The sequence below is a fragment of the Silene latifolia genome, chromosome 1, assembly GCF_048544455.1.
Source record: "Silene latifolia isolate original U9 population chromosome 1, ASM4854445v1, whole genome shotgun sequence".
Classification (NCBI taxonomy): domain Eukaryota; kingdom Viridiplantae; phylum Streptophyta; class Magnoliopsida; order Caryophyllales; family Caryophyllaceae; genus Silene; species Silene latifolia.
Genome location: NC_133526.1, coordinates 64,137,404 through 64,155,499, shown reverse-complemented (window position 1 = coordinate 64,155,499; position 18,096 = coordinate 64,137,404). Strand labels below are relative to the sequence as shown.

General features: G+C 41.2%; 1 protein-coding gene across 1 annotated transcript; it reads left to right on the top strand.

Annotated features, from left to right (window-relative positions):
• The first annotated feature begins 4,920 nt into the window (after positions 1 to 4,920).
• LOC141648197 (uncharacterized) lies at positions 4,921 to 17,703 on the top strand. Its single transcript, XM_074456699.1, has 4 exons — positions 4,921 to 4,930; positions 5,056 to 5,248; positions 16,547 to 16,773; positions 17,096 to 17,703. Exons 1-4 carry the CDS (start codon positions 4,921 to 4,923, stop codon positions 17,701 to 17,703), a joined length of 1,038 nt encoding a protein of 345 aa, XP_074312800.1.
• Positions 17,704 to 18,096: the final 393 nt, after the last annotated feature.

The following is an 18,096-nucleotide window of genomic DNA, read 5'->3' as shown; positions in this document are numbered from 1 at the left end:
TGAGGGTGGTCCACGGTGGTGATGGTGGTAGTGTTGGCCATGGATAAGGAGTGGTGTTTCGGGGTTGTTTCGTGGAGACAAGCACATGGTTCGACCGTGTGTTTGTGTGAGTGTTTGAGTGAAACTCAAGACGGGTTTTAATTAGTGTATAATGGGTTATGGGTCGGGATTTAAACCAAGTAGTTGGTGGGTAGTTGAGTCGGGATTCGAGTTTAATTATATTAAATTATATAATCGTATTAGTAATTATATTAGTTAGTAATTATACGTATTTATTGTATTTATTTAGGTGACGGTTTTGTGAGACGGTTTTATGAGGCGGGTTTTGCTTGTGTCGAGTAGCTTATAAAGATTTGCTAAAAGGTAGGTTAATCCTACTAGGTTTCAATATGTTTTGATCGTCATGTGAGTCGTATTTTAGTGGTCATTGCATTATAACATGTCGTAAATCCATATGTTATTAGAAATGCATTATTACATGATATTGGTTAAGACGACTTGAGGAGTCGGTAATTGGCATGTTATGTGGTATCTTGCATTATTGTGTTTGTCTTGTACATTGAAGGACATGGTGGATTATGATTGGTTACTTATTGTTGTGGAGACGTATGATGGTTGGGAGATCGTCTTACGCTTGAGTCGCCTCTTGGAGCTTCCCACTTCAAGAGGGAGGTGCACATTAATGGCTTCAGTACGGAGGGACTCGCGTTGTTGAGGCACGACGTCTGGCAGGGGATTTGGTTGGCTTCCGGACCCGATACGTCTGGGTTTGTACCGGTACCTTTTTGTGAGGTGAGGTGTGGTGTCGTGGGCATGTCCCTGGCACCGCTGGTTGTAGGTATGTTTGGGCGTCCTGGTACCGGCGTGGTGATTGTATAATCGTGTCTCATTCATATCATTGGCATGTTGCATATTTATTTATCACGTTGTGTCTTATGTTTATTTATTGAAACTGACGAGTGTGTGTCTGTGTAAATTGTCACCTATTTTCGGGGTGGCCTATGTCGATCTATATGATATTTCTAATCATATGGGGAACAGGTTGAGTACAGGTTGGTTTGGTGTCACGAGGGAGACGGGACGCGCTTTGGGCTTGGAGTCGAGTACTTGGATAGTTGAAAGAGAGCATAGATGGTAGTGAAGTTGTATAGTTCATATTTCATTCTTTCTTTGTTATGTAAATCACTAAACTTGTTATTTATATAAAGAGTTTCTTAATTATAATCCGATTTCACTGCCTCAAGAAACCGAGACGGTAACATCTCCCAATTACCATGGCCGGGTAAGAAGGGGGTGTTACAGACTCTTACCGCTTTAATCCATAACTCCAATCATTTTTAAATAAGTAATATCACAAGCATCACTAAATAATTAATACCACGAGCACCACCAATGCTTTTAACGACATCAACACTCAAGTCTATATCTTTGATTCTACAACTAAGACCCAGGCCATCATGCTTAATGCTTATCAATACCTCAATAACACAACTAATAACCAACCGTAAAACATATCACTAAATGTCTATCACCGCAGTGTGACATCCTACCACTCTTAAGACAATTATTACATCCTCGTAACCCAACCGGCACTAAGTCCTTAACTATTTTCTTTTTCATTATCACCATCCCGTGTCATTGACAACCGGTATCGCTTTAATATTCTCCCCGATAACTTCTCCATATCCACAATAAGCTCTCTAATAATTTCCATACCTCTAGTCATTCCTCTCACCACCTAACATTTATGATAAAATCCTCAACACAATCCACTAAATTAACTCTTCAACACTAACCCAACACAAATCCTCTGCGATTCACGCACCTATCCAAACTGGGCTTCTCCGCCCCCTTACCCACATTCTTGAGAGCCTCAAGAAGATCCTCTTGTTGCTCAATCATACGAGCAATCTCATCAATGGTCATCTCAGAAGCTTGAATCTGCGCGGCAGTTCTTTTAGGCGGCATTTTAAGCTGATAAGAAACAAGGAAACGTAAGCACAAAAGCCTACGGCTCAAAATATAATGAGCCTCCGCCAAAGAAGCACTCGGCCGAGTATCCAGCAATACTCGGTCGAGTAAGGACTACTCGGTCGAGTATCACTGATACTCGGTCGAGTAATCCACTCCTGTAGCCAACGTCAAATTCACAAGAATCATACTCGGTCGAGTACAAACCACACTCGGCCAAGTATCCCTACTCGGTCGAGTACACCTAAGTACTCGATCGAGTAAACACATCCATTAGCCATTGCTACTCACTGCCAAACAACACTCGGTCGAGTGCTTGGTTACTCGGCCGAGTACCCGCCCTGCTCGGCCGAGTCACGCCAAAACGAGCTACAAACAGTAAGGAATACATCCTATCTTGCTTTCTACCCCAAAAAAATAATCAAACACATTACGTTATAAATCTGAATGCCACATAATAAACACGTATCATGCCAATCATTTTCATGCTAAAACCGTTTTCCAAGATTTCACATAACAATTCTTTTCACTTTGTTACCAATTCTAAATATTCTTTCACCAATTCACACACACATTCACCTTCTACCACATGTTCCAACCATTAGGCTTTAACATACATACACATGCATTAAACAACTCTCAACACATTCCCCAGTGACCGGCTTGAGTTAGTGAGGGCCATATTGCAACTCCGGGACGTCTCCCGAGTCCTTGCGGTAGCTCCAAACAACTCTCCCCGGGTTCATTTTATTTAGACTCCCTAAGTTCATTGGGTTCATTTGTTTTAGGTGCCGGAATCGTCGGCACTGATACCACTTTGTAACACCCCATCATACCAAGGTGCCTTACCAGGACCACCCTAGCATGAAAGAATGTTACCATCTCGGTTGCCCGAGGTTAGTACATATCAAAAGCAACTGTCCCAAACACATTTATTAAAATACTGTAAATGTAAAAAGGTTACAATGTTCCAAAATCCAATAAATAAGAATCCGAATGTTAACAACTACAGAATCGTATGCTAAGACCCATGATGGTAATACTACATCTGGCGTGATGACTCTCCCAAGACCGCCCCAAGCTCACCAAATGCAATACCTATCACGGCCTGCTCACCATCCCCGAATGAATCACTGAAGATTTCATAAAACAACAACGGGGTCAGTACTGTTCAATCAAAATAAGACAACTACACAAGGTAACCAACTGATCATCCTCCAACCCAATCCTCCTATCACACACAGTAACCGACTACACACCAAAGTGTGTAGCCCTACCAGATTACCCATCGCAACAGGTAAACCTCGCCGCCAGTGGGGGACCGCAGCCAATCCCCACCTAAATCACGCTCATCAACGAGCGATATCCCTGTCCCTTAATGTGCACATCCCCTCCCGTGATGGGTTCCACGGAGGGCGAACTAGGGAGTGAAGCCACTCCCGCAAGTGACTCCACCACAATCATCACAACACTACAACATCCACAATCGTCACCATACCACAACCTCACAATCATCACAACATCACAACATCACAATCACCACCACAACACCACCACTCCGATGATCAGCAGATACAACAATTACAATACAAACACATCTTAAATCAACCAACAGAGACTGAGTAGGGAAACCCTACATTAGCAACAATCAGCAACGATGGAATCAATCACTAGAACGGCTCCTCTACGAAGTCCTCGCCTAAACAATAATCACATAACACAATTACACATTTCACAATCCCATTTCCCCCAAATTCATAAATAAAGCAACCCTAGAATTGACCATTAACAACATAGGAATAAGACTTATCGGCGAGAGCACGAAAGACTGAATGCGATCACTACGATGTCCACTCACAGAGGAGAGATTTGGGAGTGATTAGGATGTCGTAAGTATGACTAGGATTGAAAATGATGTTTAGAAACTGTTTTATCGAATAAATAATCCCTAAACACTTCCGCATCAAACCGCTGAAATATTACTCGCCAGACCGGATACTCGGTCGAGTATAGAGTATACTCGGCCAATTATCCTCTACTCGGTCGAGTATTCATCATACTCGGCCGAGTATTCCTCGGCAGTAGCCAAACAGACTACACTATCTACATTACTCGGCCGAGTAGGCTCTACTCGGTCGAGTACTAGCCTAAGGAATTTCGTAGTATTACAATTTCCGGATCTCATTCTTTGTAATTTTCGTTCTCTCTTTTATGTTATTTCTCTTTTGCACATCTCTTTTTATCACGTTGTTTATGATTTCTTTATCTTTCGTTCTCGCTTTATTTACCACTATGCATAGCTAATATCCTTGCTAGGATTTAGGGGATTCAATGAGTTGATCTTAGTTGCTAATTAGGTTTGCAGACCTGTTGCTAAAATCATGTCTTTGTTGTTAATCACTGCATTTAATTGCATTTAGCTGCTTGAGTTGACGCATTTAGCTACTTGATTTGGTACACCTTGACCTAGATCGAAAGACTGGAAGGGGTAAGACCTGCAGTGAACATTAGGACACTCTAATGAGGGCGAAAGTTAAGTTAATAGTGTTTTAGGGCGAATAGAGGACCGAAAGGACGTATTAACTGCCCCTTAGACTGATACAAGTGACTGATCTGTGACCTTAGCTGCAAATATCTGACATTCATTGGTGACCCGACAATTCTAGTTCTCTCTCTTTATTGTTAGTCCCTTTTATTCTTTTCTCTGCTTTAGTTAGTCAATTTAGATAACAAATCAACGAAACCCCCAGTTTAGTGATATTAGACAGACTAGAATAACAAGTAGATAGTGACCGCCTCCCTGTGGATACGATACCCGACTTACCTCTACTATATTTTAGTTGAGCCAGTTGGTTTATTTTTGATAGGGTTGCGACAGCCCGTATCACATGTATAAGGCAAGTATTAAGACACCCTCGCTTTGGAGGTTAGAATGGTGTTGTTCTATACATGTGGTTATGTAATATAATGTTTATGGTTAGGGGGAGTGTACTTAGATTATCCAGCAACACTAATTTGTGAGAGTGTAATTCATATTCTTTTGTATCCCTCATCTTTCTTATTTTAATTGCACCACATATGCAGATATCATAGTAGAGGAGGCAGTGGACGAGGAGGCAGCAGAAGGTTCTTCAAGCAACACGAAACGGGTTTTTGAGTGTCTCATCCATCTTAAACCTGTTATTGGTATGCTATTCGATAAGCTTGAACTAGGTGTTAAGTTTTATGAAGCATATGCAAAAGAATGTGGGTTTATGACTAGATTAAGCTCACAAAAGTATAAAAAGGGTGTCGTTGTGCATAAAAACGTTGTGTGTAATAAGGCTAGAGTATGTGAAGCGAAAGGGAAAAATCACCGGAGGCAAATGACTAGGATAGAATGTCCTTCTTGTATTAAATTTAAGCGAATTTTGGAGGAAGGTCCTGATATAGGTAAATACCAAATTTATGGTTTTCATGAAGGTCATAATCATATGCCACAAACACCATCAACAATGGTACATTTGACACAAACGAGAGAGTTGAATGTAGTTCACAAAAAAATGATAATTGACAACTCCAAAAATAACATAGGTCCAGTTAAGTCGTATAGGTTGTTCAAGGAGTTTGTTAGAGGTTATAGGAATGTGGGTGCGTCATTGGAAGACTTTAAGAACTTTTCTACGGATATCAAAAATTATTTATCAGAGGGGGATGCTCAAATGCTTATTGAGCATTTTATGAAGATAAAACACATGTGTCTATCTTTTTATTTTGATTTTGAGGTAGACGAGATAGGTCGATTGTCACATGTGTTTTGGGCTGACCCTATTAGTATTAAAAACTATTTGCTATTCAGGGACATGACCTCTTTTGATACGACCTTTAGAAAAACAAGTATAGGATGATATTTGGCCCTTTCACGGGGGTGGATAATCATAAGAGATGCGTGACCTTTGGGGTTAGACTTATTATTAATGAGAGCAAGGACTCCTTTGCTTGGCTATTTATGAAATTCGTAGAGGCTATGGGGGGTCGTCATCCAGTTTGTATGATAACTGATGAAGATGCGGGGATAGAAGAAGGAATGAAATTAGCCTGGAAAGACAAAGTGTAACACAGATATTGCATGTGGCACATACTAAAAACGTTGCCTGAGAAGGTAGGTGATGCGTGTATTCTATATAAGGTTTTTACCTCATTTTTACACGCATTTCTATACTATTTTACGTGGCATCTAGCTACAAATACCCCCGAATAGTCTACTTTGGTTCGTTTTGTGTAAATTGCAGGAATAGACCAAAGAGAAGATAAATCAAGCCCAAACTCGTCCCATTTGCATATATTTATGGAGAACAAGGAATCGGAGCTTGGAATCTACTACTTTGAAGACGTGTGAGCTGACTTCGGAAGGTGTCATAGTGTCTAACGTGCCAAAATAGCTCGATCGATTACTTTTCCAGTCGATAGAATGCTTTATATCATGAAGACTACATGATTGAGTAACATATTTACTCGATCGAGAAGGCATTACAAGGGGTTACTCGATCGAGTGATTTATTTTCACTCGATCGATGGGTTTGTCGCCAAGTTACCCGATCGAGTGGTCTTATTCCACTCGATCGAGTGGTTTGCCCTGTAATTGAGTTTTTCCGCCTAATTTCGTATGGGCTTTTGTAAATAGGCCTTTAGATTAGGTTTAGAAGAGATTTTTCGTATGCTACTTAGGCAGTAGACTGCGTAATTCACTTCTACATCTTTATCCACTGCTTCTTTTCACTTTACTCTTCTACTACTCTTTTCTACTCGGATTTGGAATTGTAATTGGTATTATTACTCCCTTTATTTCTTAATCGTAATTGCTTCTTGAATTCTCCTTTTCTCTTATTGCTTTTGTTATTGCCTTATTCGATTCCCTTGTTTTCGTTTTTATCATGTTTAATTCTTATTATCTATATATTATTATTGTTGATTCGATAGTAATGTGTAGCTAATTCCCTTTTGCTAAGACTAGGGAATCCATGATTATGAAGGGAGAGTGATTGAATTATTAGGTTAATGCGTGTGTAGTCCTTGTTGTTAATCGCTACACTTATTTGTATTTGTCTAATTGAGTCGACGCAATTAGGCATTTAAATTATAGTAAGCCTTGACCTGGACCGGAAGGTTGGAAAGGTTGAGACTCGTAGCGAACATCAGGGCACCGTAGTGAGGGCGGAAGCTAAGCTATTTGTGCTTTAGGGCGAATTGAGACCGGAAGGAGATATTCACTGCTCCTCAGACCATACTTGCATTGACCTGAGACCTAGATTGCTTGACCGAATGATCATGGTGAACCGACTATCTTAGCTGCATCCTTTATTTGCTTAATCCTTATTCTCTTGCTGTTTCTTCTTTATCCTTCTCATTAGTTTAGAACAACCCAATTAAAACCCCCCAATTTGGTTACCGTGACGAACTTAGACAAAGCTGACATTTTCCCATCTCCCTGTGGAGATCGACCCGACTTCCCTAGCTATATTAGTTAGAGCCAGTTGGTTATTTTTGATAGGTATACGACTGCCCTGTCAAATTTTGGCGCCGTTGTCGGGGAGGTGGCGCAATTTTGTTGCTTTATTTAAGTTTGTCTCTCGTCTCAAGGAATTTATTCTCTGAGACTGAACACATTTTTGCAAAGTTTTTGATTAGTCTTGCAGGTTATCTGTTCTATAAGAGAACATCGTTGCACCTGCTCTGCTTTGTAAACTCTATCTGCCAGAATGTCGAATATAGCCAGCCATTCAGAGCCTAATATGGATTCGCTTCCAAAAGGTTTCTTACTACCCACAACTGAATCGGGAACCTTTGGAATCCATCCATCCTACATACAGCTGGTCGAGAGAAATCTCTTTAGGGGGGTACCTGAAGAAGATCCATGCAGGCACATAAAGCTATTTACAGAGTACTGCTCTACCATTCCTCTTGCTGCTGGGGTGACACAGGACAAAGTGAAGGGAGTTCTTTTTCCCTTTTCTTTAGCTGATGATGCCCGGGAATGGTTGAGGGATTTAGATAGGGAGGCAGCCGGTGTAACCGACTGGAGTTCTCTTGCTTTGGCCTTTTACAGGCGATATTTCCCACCGCAGCGCACCAATTCTTTGAGAGCTCAGATTACTTCTTTTGAGCAATTGCCCACTGAAGACTTGGATGGGGCTTGGACTAGGTTCAAGAAGCTCGTCCGTTCTGTGCCTCATCACGGTTTCAAGCGTTGGTTCCTATGTACCCAGTTTTACAACGGGTTATATCGAAACCAGAGAGCTATTGTTGATAGTGTAGCTAAGGGGAGATTCACGAAAAACGTGGAGGATGACCAAGGGTGGCGTCTTATTGAGAATATGGCCATCCATGTTGCCGAATATGGAAATCCCCGAGGAAGTCGGCAAGTTAACGAGTTGGTAGCAGCTGAAGTGGAGAGTCCTAGCAAAAGTCTAGGTAATGTGGAGATTACGGAGGCTATGGGTGAGAGTGCACAGGTTTGTGCAATTACTGAGCATGGGGAGATATGCGGTAGATGTGGCATGGAGGGGCATGACCCTATTGATTGTCTGGCAAGCATAGAGCGCGTCCTTGCTTATCAGAAAAACAAGCAAGGAGTTCCTTTTTCTCAATTATATGAAGAAATAAAAAATGTTTCTACTTCTTCTACGCCAACGCCGCAGCCGGTCTCTCCTTCTACGAACGGGGAAATTACCGAATTGAAGTCCTTGATGTTGAACTTAACACAACAGTTTGGGGAGAAATGCAATAGGAATGAAACTGTTATCGTGGAGTTCAGAGAACAAGTCGCGCAATTAACACTCGCAAAAGACCAAGCTAACCATCCACCGACATGCGACCCAGTTAACGCCATCAATCTCCGAAGTGGCCTTGCTCATGAGGGGCCAAAAATACCAGAAGACGGGGTTGTGACAGCCGATAATACCCCGGAGGATGATTTGGACGAGTTTCTGGACGATATTCTTGCTGCGTGCTGTCCAGACACTCGATCGAGTGAAATTGTCACTCGATCGAGTGAAATAATCCATCCAATCACTCGATCGAGTGATAACTGTGGTCGATCGAGTAGTGCCCAAATTATAGATGCTCGATCGAGAGATATTCTTACTCGATTGAGTGAAATGGTTGAAGAAATCACTCGATCGAGTGAACAAAATGGTCGATCGAGTGAGCCTGAAACAGAAGAACTCGATCGAGTGGTTCAAACATCTCGATCGAGTAAATTCCAAGATAAAACCACTCGATCGAGTGAGGAAAGTACTCGATCGAGTGCCAGAACTAGCGGAGACCCTATTTTGATATCTAATTCCGCTATCGTGTCATCTTCCCCTGCTGTGAAGACGTCACGCACTGATAAAGGTAAAGAGAAAGTCGTGGGTCCACTCATTGCTACCAGAGTACCCTTCCCAAGTCGTCTAAAGGACGCGAAAGTCGAGCGACAGTAGGGTAAGTTTGTGGACGTTGTGAAGAACCTCCAGGTAACTGTCCCTTTCACCGAACTTGTTACCCAGGTACCTACTTACGCCAAATTCATGAAAGATATTGTGACGCGTAAGAGAGGGCTAAGTGAATTTGAAACCGTTTCATTTATGGAAGAGTCTAGTAATTTACTTTTAAATAAGGCTCCACCTAAGATGAAAGACCCGGGTAGCTTCTCTATTACCTGTGTTATAGGCAATGTGGTTATTGATAAAGCTCTTTGTGATTTAGGAGCCAGCGTCAGTGTCATGCCCCTATCTATCTGCAAGAAATTGAATATGGGTCATCTTAAATTGACTAATATTACCCTGCAGGTGGCTGATATATCTGTTAGGTGACCCTTAGGTGTTTTAGAAGACGTGCCTGTGAAAATAGGCAAGCTCTTTATACCAGTAGATTTTATTGTTTTAGACATAGCTGAGGACACCCGGACCCCGATTATATTAGGAAGACCGTTCCTTTGTACAACTGGGGCCATTATTGATGTCAAACAAGGGCGTTTGACTCTTTCAGTAGGGGATGACGCGATTACTTTTAGTCTGCCTAGCACTTTAGCTCGGCCAATGATAGAGGACACATGTTATTCTGTTGATATTATTGACGAGTCTATCTATGATTTCTGGTCGGGTTCTTTTATGAAGGACACACTAGAAGCTCTTATGCTTTTGGATGAGTGTGTAGATAACCCAGATGACGATGATGCTGTGTAGGATTTGCTTATAGATGATTTAGATGAGGGTGAACTCACCGACGCTGAGGGAGAGCAAGTGGAACAGATGATCAGTACCCTTTGCTCCATTGAGGTAAAGGTGCTTGAGCGTAAGCCTCTTCCCTCTCATCTAAAATATGTTTTCTTAGACGATACTGAGCAATATCCGGTCATTGTTAGTGCAAAGCTTGATAATGATCAGCTGACTTCTTTGTTAGCTGTGCTTAAGAAAAACAGGAAAGCTTTGGGTTATTCCTTGGACGATATCAAGGGGATTAGTCCCGATATTTGTATGCACAGGATAGAGCTGGAGGAAGATCACAAACCTTGTAGATAGGGTCAGCGCCGACTGAATCAGAAGATGCAAGATGTTGTGATGGCTGAGGTAATGAAGCTGCTCGACGCAGGTATTATCTATTCTGTTGTTCATTCTAAGTGGGTGAGTCCAGTGCAGGTGGTCCCGAAGAAAGGAGGGACTACCGTGGTTAGGAATGACAAAAATGAGTTAATACCCACTCGAGTAGTGACTGGTTGGCGGATGTGCATAGATTACAGACAGCTGAATGCCGCCACCAAGAAAGATCACTTTTCCCTTCCTTTTATTGATCAGATGGTAGAATGGTTAGCTTCTCATAAATGTTTCTGCTATTTAGACGGGTATTCAGGGTTCTTTCAAATCCCTATTCACCCAGATGATCAGGCCAAGACTAATTTTACTTGTCCTTAAGGCGTGTTTGCTTACCGCAGGATGCCTTTTGGTTTATGTAATGCCCCTGCCACCTTCCAAAGGTGTATGATGGGGATATTTTCAGAGTATATTGAGTCTATTATGGAAGTTTTCATGGACGATTTCAGTGTTTATGGAAGTGATTTTTCTAACTGTCTGTCTAACCTTGATAAAGTGTTGCAGCACTGCATTGAGGTTAATCTCGTGTTTAACTGGGAGAAGTGCCATTTTATGGTCAACGAGGGAGTTGTCTTAGAGCACTTAGTTTCTGATAGGGGAATAGAAGTTGATAAAGCAAAAGTGGAAGTGATTCAGCAATTACCTCCTCCTGTTAATGTCAAAGGAGTGAGAAGTTTCCTTGGTCACGCCGGGTTTTATCGCCGGTTTATCAAGGATTTCTCAAAAATTGCTAAACCACTTACACAGCTGCTACTTAAGGATGCCCCTTTTGTATTTACTGATGAGTGTCTTTCTGCTTTTAACAGGTTAAAGCAGGCTTTGCTCTCTGCGCCAATCATACAGCCTCCCGACTGGGATTTGCCGTTTGAGATAATGTGTGATGCCAGTGACTATGCACTAGGAGCGGTGCTAGGCCAACGGAAAGACAAAGCTTTAAATGCAATCTACTATGCGAGCCGAACTCTGGATGTGGCTCAAGTGAAGTACACCACCACTGAAAACGAGCTGCTAGCTGTAGTTTATGCTTTAGAGAAATTTCGTTCTTATTTGATTGGGTCAGAAGTTACTTTTTTCACTGACCATGCAGCTTTGAGGCATCTCCTTGCTAAGAAGGAGGCTAAACCACGGCTATTGAGATGGATACTCCTTCTTCAGGAGTTTGATTTGCAGATAAAAGATAAGAAAGGAGCTGAGAACGTTGTAGCTGATCATCTGTCGCGACAAGAGGGGGAAGATTCTCTACCTATTGATGAGTCTTTTTCTGATGATTCTTTATTTGCTATATTATCGTCTATTGTTAACCAAGAGCCTTGGTATGCAGATATAGCAAATTACGTTGTCAGTGGCAAGCTGCCGCCTGACCTTTCTCATCAGCAGAGGAATCGTTTTCTGTATAACGCTAAGTAGTAATTTTGGGACGATCCTTATTTGTTTAAGGAATGTGCAGACGGTCTCTACAGACGGTGGATTCCACAGTGGGAGACCAAAGTAGTCCTGGAAGGCTGTCACTCCTCTTCCTATGGTGGTCACCACGGTCCATCGTGCACCGTGGCTAAGGTACTTGATCTGGTTTTTCTTGGCCTTCTTTGTTTTGCGATGCTAAGTCTTTTGTTTCAGCTTGTGATGCCTGCCAACGATCAGGGAACATTTCAAAGAGACATGAGATGCCACAAAATGGTATTTTAGAGGTTGAGGTTTTCGATGTCTGGGGCATTGATTTCCACGAACCATTCCCGTCTAGTAAAGGTAACAGGTACATTTTAGTAGTTGTAGATTATGTGTCGAAGTGGGTTGAGGCAATTGCCTCACCTCATTGTGATGCCAGGACTGTGATAAAAATGTTTAAAAAGGTCATATTTCCCCGATTTGGTGTCCCTAGGGTCGTCATTAGTGATGGGGGAATGCACTTTAAAGAAAAGAAACTAACTTCCATTCTGTCTAAAGTTGGTGTTCAACACCGGCGTGGTTTGGGGTATCATCCCCAAACTAGTGGTCAGGTTGAGGTCTCTAATCGCGAGCTGAAAGAGATATTGTCTAAGGTAGTTTCTAAATCACGGAAGGACTGGAGTCTTAAATTAGAAGACACATTATGGGCCTACAGAACTGCCTTTAAGACACCAATTGGTGCATCACCTTATAGGTTAGTTTATGGGAAATCATGTCATTTACCTGTTGAGTTAGAATGTAAGGCTTGGTGGACAATTCGTGAGCTTAACTTTGATCCAAAGTTGTGTGGTCAGAATCGTCTTTTGCAGCTAGATGAGTTGGAAGAATTTAGGCTTAATGCCTATGACAGCTCGCGCATTTATAAGGAAAAGACGAAGAGATGGCATGACAAAAGAATTTTACCTCGCGAATTTCATGTTGGGCAAAAGGTGTTGCTGTTTAATGCCCGATTGCGATTATTTCCTGGCAAGCTGAAGTCCAGGTGGAGTGGTCATTATACGGTGACAGCTGTTACTAAATTTGGATCCGTTGAGCTAGAAAGCCCCGAGGGAAATCGGTTCAAGGTGAATGGGCAGTATCTGAAGCATTATCACGAGGCAAATGAAGCAGATAATCGTGTTGAAGTCCTGTACTTCGACGAGCTTGATGCGCCAGTTAATTGATGCCAGAAAGGTCGTGCGGGACCTCTTAAACCTGCGCTCTCCGGGAGGCAACCCGGACGGTTTTGCTGTATTTTTGTTCAACTTTTTCCTTCACATTTTGCTTTTGTTGAACTTTAAACGTTGTTTTATGCACCCTTTGTATTTTCCTTGCTCTTTATGCGTGTTTTGCAGGTGTATTCACTCGATCGAGTAGTTTTTCTACTCGATCGAGCACTTTTGAGTTGAGAACCACTCGATCGAGTAACATATATACTCGATCGACAAACTGCAATTCCACGTTCATTCGATCGAGTAAGAATTTCACTCGATCGAGCATTCCTGACACCAATTCACTCGATCGAGCTATTCCAAGCCACTCGATCGAAGCGGTTTAAATCTTCCATTTGTTCCTCTTCGTCTGTTGAGCTACTGCTTGACTTCCTTTGACCTCCCATGTTCATGGTCGGTTTGGGGAGGTCCCTCTTCACGACGTTTTGTAAGTATTCTGACTCCAGTTATCCTTTTCTCCTGAGTTTGCATTTCTTTCCCTATTTTTGGTACAATGAGGGCATTGTACGGTTTGGGTTGGGGAGGTATGCATCCATATCTGTGTCTGCATGTTTTCTTGCATTTTCGTTTGCACGTTTATTTATTTTCGCATGCATTGTCGTTTTTTAATTCAAAAATCACATAAACTTCAAAAATTTCACGTTTAACTTGAGTCGGAACGTTTGAACTTTGACGCTACATTGAATCCCTACCTTAGCCCTGCATTTTCTTGACATTTAGTTGGCATGATAATGTGCAAAATCTACGAGTTTTTGTTTCTCTCTTACCTGAACGAATAGACTTGACTCATATATTGGCAAGCTACATTACATTCTGAGGTTAGAGCTTTATAAACTGGTGACATTCATGACCGGTTTCATTTAGGATGTGAGTAGTACTCTTTGTAAGGCATGTAACATCAATTTGCATAAGCATGAGTCTAGTCTTCTTAATACCTGTATGCATTCGGTATGTGGATGGTGACACATGTTAGGAGAGGCAGTTCCCTTTTATTTCATTCTACCCATGAGCCCCACATAGCCAAATTGCCTTTTTGTCCTATTAGCTACATTCTATAATTTCTCCTACCCTAGCCGAGCTAGTGATGAGTAGCTGTTTGGAATGCTTTGCTGCAATTTGGTTATATTTATCTGATTTCAGAAGTTGGTGGAAGAATTGAAGGGAATGAAAGAAAAAAAAATGATGAATGAAAATGAAAAAAAAAAGAAGAAGAAAAGAATGAAAAGAAAAAAATTGGAAATACGAAAAAGGAAAAGGAAAAAAAAATCATGTGCGAAAAAAAAAACAAAAAAAACGAGAAATTGTATGATGATTTTCACTCCCATGTTTTATTTATATTTTATGGGGAGTTGACAAGTTTATGGTGTATTGTGAGTTGAGTGCATTGAATTTGCACCATTTTGTTTTGTTATATTGAGTACGAAGTTGGGATGCAGTTCAATATTTGGATTCGTTGTTGCTAGCCTGGCTATTAACTCCACATATCTAAATTCATCTTAGCCCCTTCTTACCCATTACCTCACTCACCCAAATGTAAGTCCTCGGCATGTGTCTTGGTCATTAGTATGGTTGGAATGCGTATGTACGGTTGTAAAGACTTTATTCATGTTAACTGCATGCATGTTCTTATAGGTCGAGTTAGGTGAGTGTCTTTACTTCTTTCTATCTTTCACATATATACTCACCTCGTGCCTAAATTTGAGTGATGAGCGACCCGTGAGAGTCCGATACTTTTGAGTCTTGCAAGGTCGACGGTTCAGTAAGTTTGAAACATTGATTTAATTCGTTTGCACCTATCATTTGCCACTTTGTTAGTTGTTGCATTAAACTGGTTTTGGTGGATGACTTGTAGCTGATGCATTGGTCCCGTTCCACTGTTTATTCTTAGTTGCATTCATAGTTTGCTTGGGGACAAGCAAAGGTTTGGTTTGGGGATATTTGATGCGTATATTTTATATAAGGTTTTTACCTCATTTTTACACGCATTTCTGGCATCTAGCTACAAATACCCCCGAATAGTCTACTTTAGTTCGTTTTGTGTAAATTGCAAGAATAGACCAAAGAGAAGATAAATCAAGCCCAAACTCGTCCCATTTGCATATATTTATGGAGAACAAGGAATCGGAGCTTGGAATCTACTACTTTGAAGACGTGTGAGCTGACTTCGGAAGGTGTCATAGTGTCTAACGTGCCAAAATAGCACAATCGATTACTTTTCCAGTCGATCGAATGCGTTATATCATGAAGACTACACGATCGAGTAACATATTTACTCGATCGAGAAGGCATTACAAGGGGTTACTCGATCGAGTGATTTATTTTCACTCGATCGAAGGGTTTGTCGCCAAGTTACTCGATCGAGTGGTCTTATTCCACTCGATCGAGTGGTTTGCCCTGTAATTGAGTTTTTCCGCCTAATTTCGTATGGGCTTTTGTAAATAGGCCTTTAGATTAGGTTTAGAAGAGATTTTTCGTATGCTACTTAGGCAGTAGACTGCGTAATTCACTTCTACATCTTTTTCCACTACTTCTTTTCACTTTACTCTTCTACTACTCTTTTCTACTCGGATTTGGAATTGTAATTAGTATTATTACTCCCTTTATTTCTTAATCGTAATTGCTTCTTGAATTCTCCTTTTCTCTTATTGCTTTTGTTATTGCCTTATTCGATTCCCCTGTTTTCGTTTTTATCATGTTTAATTCTTATTATCTATATATTATTATTGTTGATTCGATAGTAATGTGTAGCTAATTCCCTTTTGCTAAGACTAGGGAATCCATGATTATGAAGGGAGAGTGATTGAATTATTAGGCTAATGCTTGTGTAGTCCTTGTTGTTAATCGCTGCACTTATTTGTATCTGTCTAATTGAGTCGACGCAATTAGGCATTTAAATTATAGTAAACCTTGACCTGGACCGGAAGGTTGGAAAGGGTGAGACTCGTACCGAACATTACGGCACCGTAGTGAGGGCGGAAGCTAAGCTATTTGTGCTTTAGGGCGAATTGAGACCAGAAGGAGATATTCACTGCTCCTCAGACCATACTTGCATTGACCTGAGACCTAGATTGCTTGACCGAATGATCATGGTGAACCAACTGTCTTAGTTGCTTCCTTTATTTGCTTAATCCTTATTGTCTTGCTGTTTCTTCTTTATCCTTCTCATTAGTTTAAAACAACCCAATTAAAACCTCCCAATTTGGTTACCGTGACGAACTTAGACAAAGCTGACATTTTCCCATCTCCCTGTGGAGATCGACCCGACTTCCCTAGCTATATTAGTTAGAGCCAGTTGGTTATTTTTGATAGGTATACGACTGCCCTGTCAGTAGGGCCTGTAATATGTAAAGATACTGAGTTTCTGAAGAAGATAAACCGATGTGTTTGGAGCGAAGATGTGGAGCCACCTGAATTTGAGGAAAGGTGGACAACACTAATTGCATCTCATGGGTTGTCGGATAACGAGTGGCTTAAGGAGAAGTACAGCATTAGAAATATGTGGGTTCCAGCTTACTTTCGCGATCTGTTTTTAGGAGGTTTGATGAGAACAACCTCCAGGTCAGAGTCAGAAAACCACTTTTTCAGCAACTTCACTAATCCTAATTTAACCCTAGTTGAGTTTTGGATGAGATTTGAGAGTGCGATGGATGCACAAAGATGGACTCATTCGAAACTCATTGCACAATCAAAAAACTTCTTCCCCCCAGTTGTTGACTCCATTAGCCCTAGAAAAGCATGCATCAGAAATCTACACTCCAACAATTTTCGGCGAGTTTCAAAAGGAAGTCGAAGCAGCTTGCTATTCATGTGGTGTTGGGGATAAAGAAAAAGATAAAACCTATCCAATTCTATACACAGATATCAAAGATCAAGTTCGAAACAAAACGTATAAGGTTGTTTTTAAGAAGGATGATGTTTCAGTGGTATGCACACGCAAGAAGTTTGAAAGACATGGAATACTCTGTCGACATGCTCTGTGTGTCTTTAAAGATCGGGGAATTCAGAAAGTTCCAAGTGACTACCTACTTAGTCGGTGGAGCAAACTAGCAACCTGCCAGCCAATCGTCGACCCTAATGGCCAGTTTCTTGCTGATTGTACATCAATGGATGTACAGAAAAACAAAGTTGGTGAGTTATGGTCAGAGTCGTTTACTTGTGTGGCACTCGTTGAACAGAGCCCTGGGCATTGTGATGAGTTGCTTGGGATTTTGCGTGAGTTCAAGGAAAGGGTAAAAAATGCCCCTGATGAAAGTGACAATACTGGTATTGCAAAGGTAAAGGACAAGAATGCTGAAATTGGGATGCTTTTAGGAACAAGCATCCCTAGTGAGATTAAGGTTTTGCCTCCAAGGCAGTGCAAAAACAAAGGCTCGGGAAAAAGGCTGATCTCACAAAGAGAACGAGCTGGGGAAGTGAACAAGAAACCGCTAAGAAAATGCAGGGCTTGTGGGGAGATGGAGAACTGATACCGTCGTAGAGTATCAAAAATAAAATTTATAATCCAAACTACTACTATAGATAATGGCAGTCAGGGTCGAACCACAAGGAGGCAAGCAATTTAAAGTTGTCTAATTTAACTCTAAAGTAACAGTTTTGGGAGGTTTGATTTGAATGATTCTATAACTAAAGGCAATAAAATTAAAATTAAACTAAAGCAAATAAATGAGCAATTAAAGAAAATAGATGAAATCAAATATTAAAAGGATGCTAAGATGGTCGGTTCACTGTAGTTTCGACGGCAGTATCCTAGGTAAGTCTGAACTAATCACGTAAGATGGGAAAATAAGAAGTCCTCTCGGTCCATTCTTAACAGGTAGCATCTTTCGATCTAGCTATGGGTCCCTAAGTATCACTAGTAC

What these genes read in the sequence shown, in the direction of transcription:
- LOC141648197 (XM_074456699.1), top strand. An exon ending in ACTAGATTAAGCTCACAAAA is followed by an intron (nt 5,249 to 16,546) that starts GTATAAAAAGGG and finishes TATTTTTGATAG; the next exon opens with GTATACGACTGCCCTGTCAG. An exon ending in TCGCGATCTGTTTTTAGGAG is followed by an intron (nt 16,774 to 17,095) that starts GTTTGATGAGAA and finishes TTCTATACACAG; the next exon opens with ATATCAAAGATCAAGTTCGA.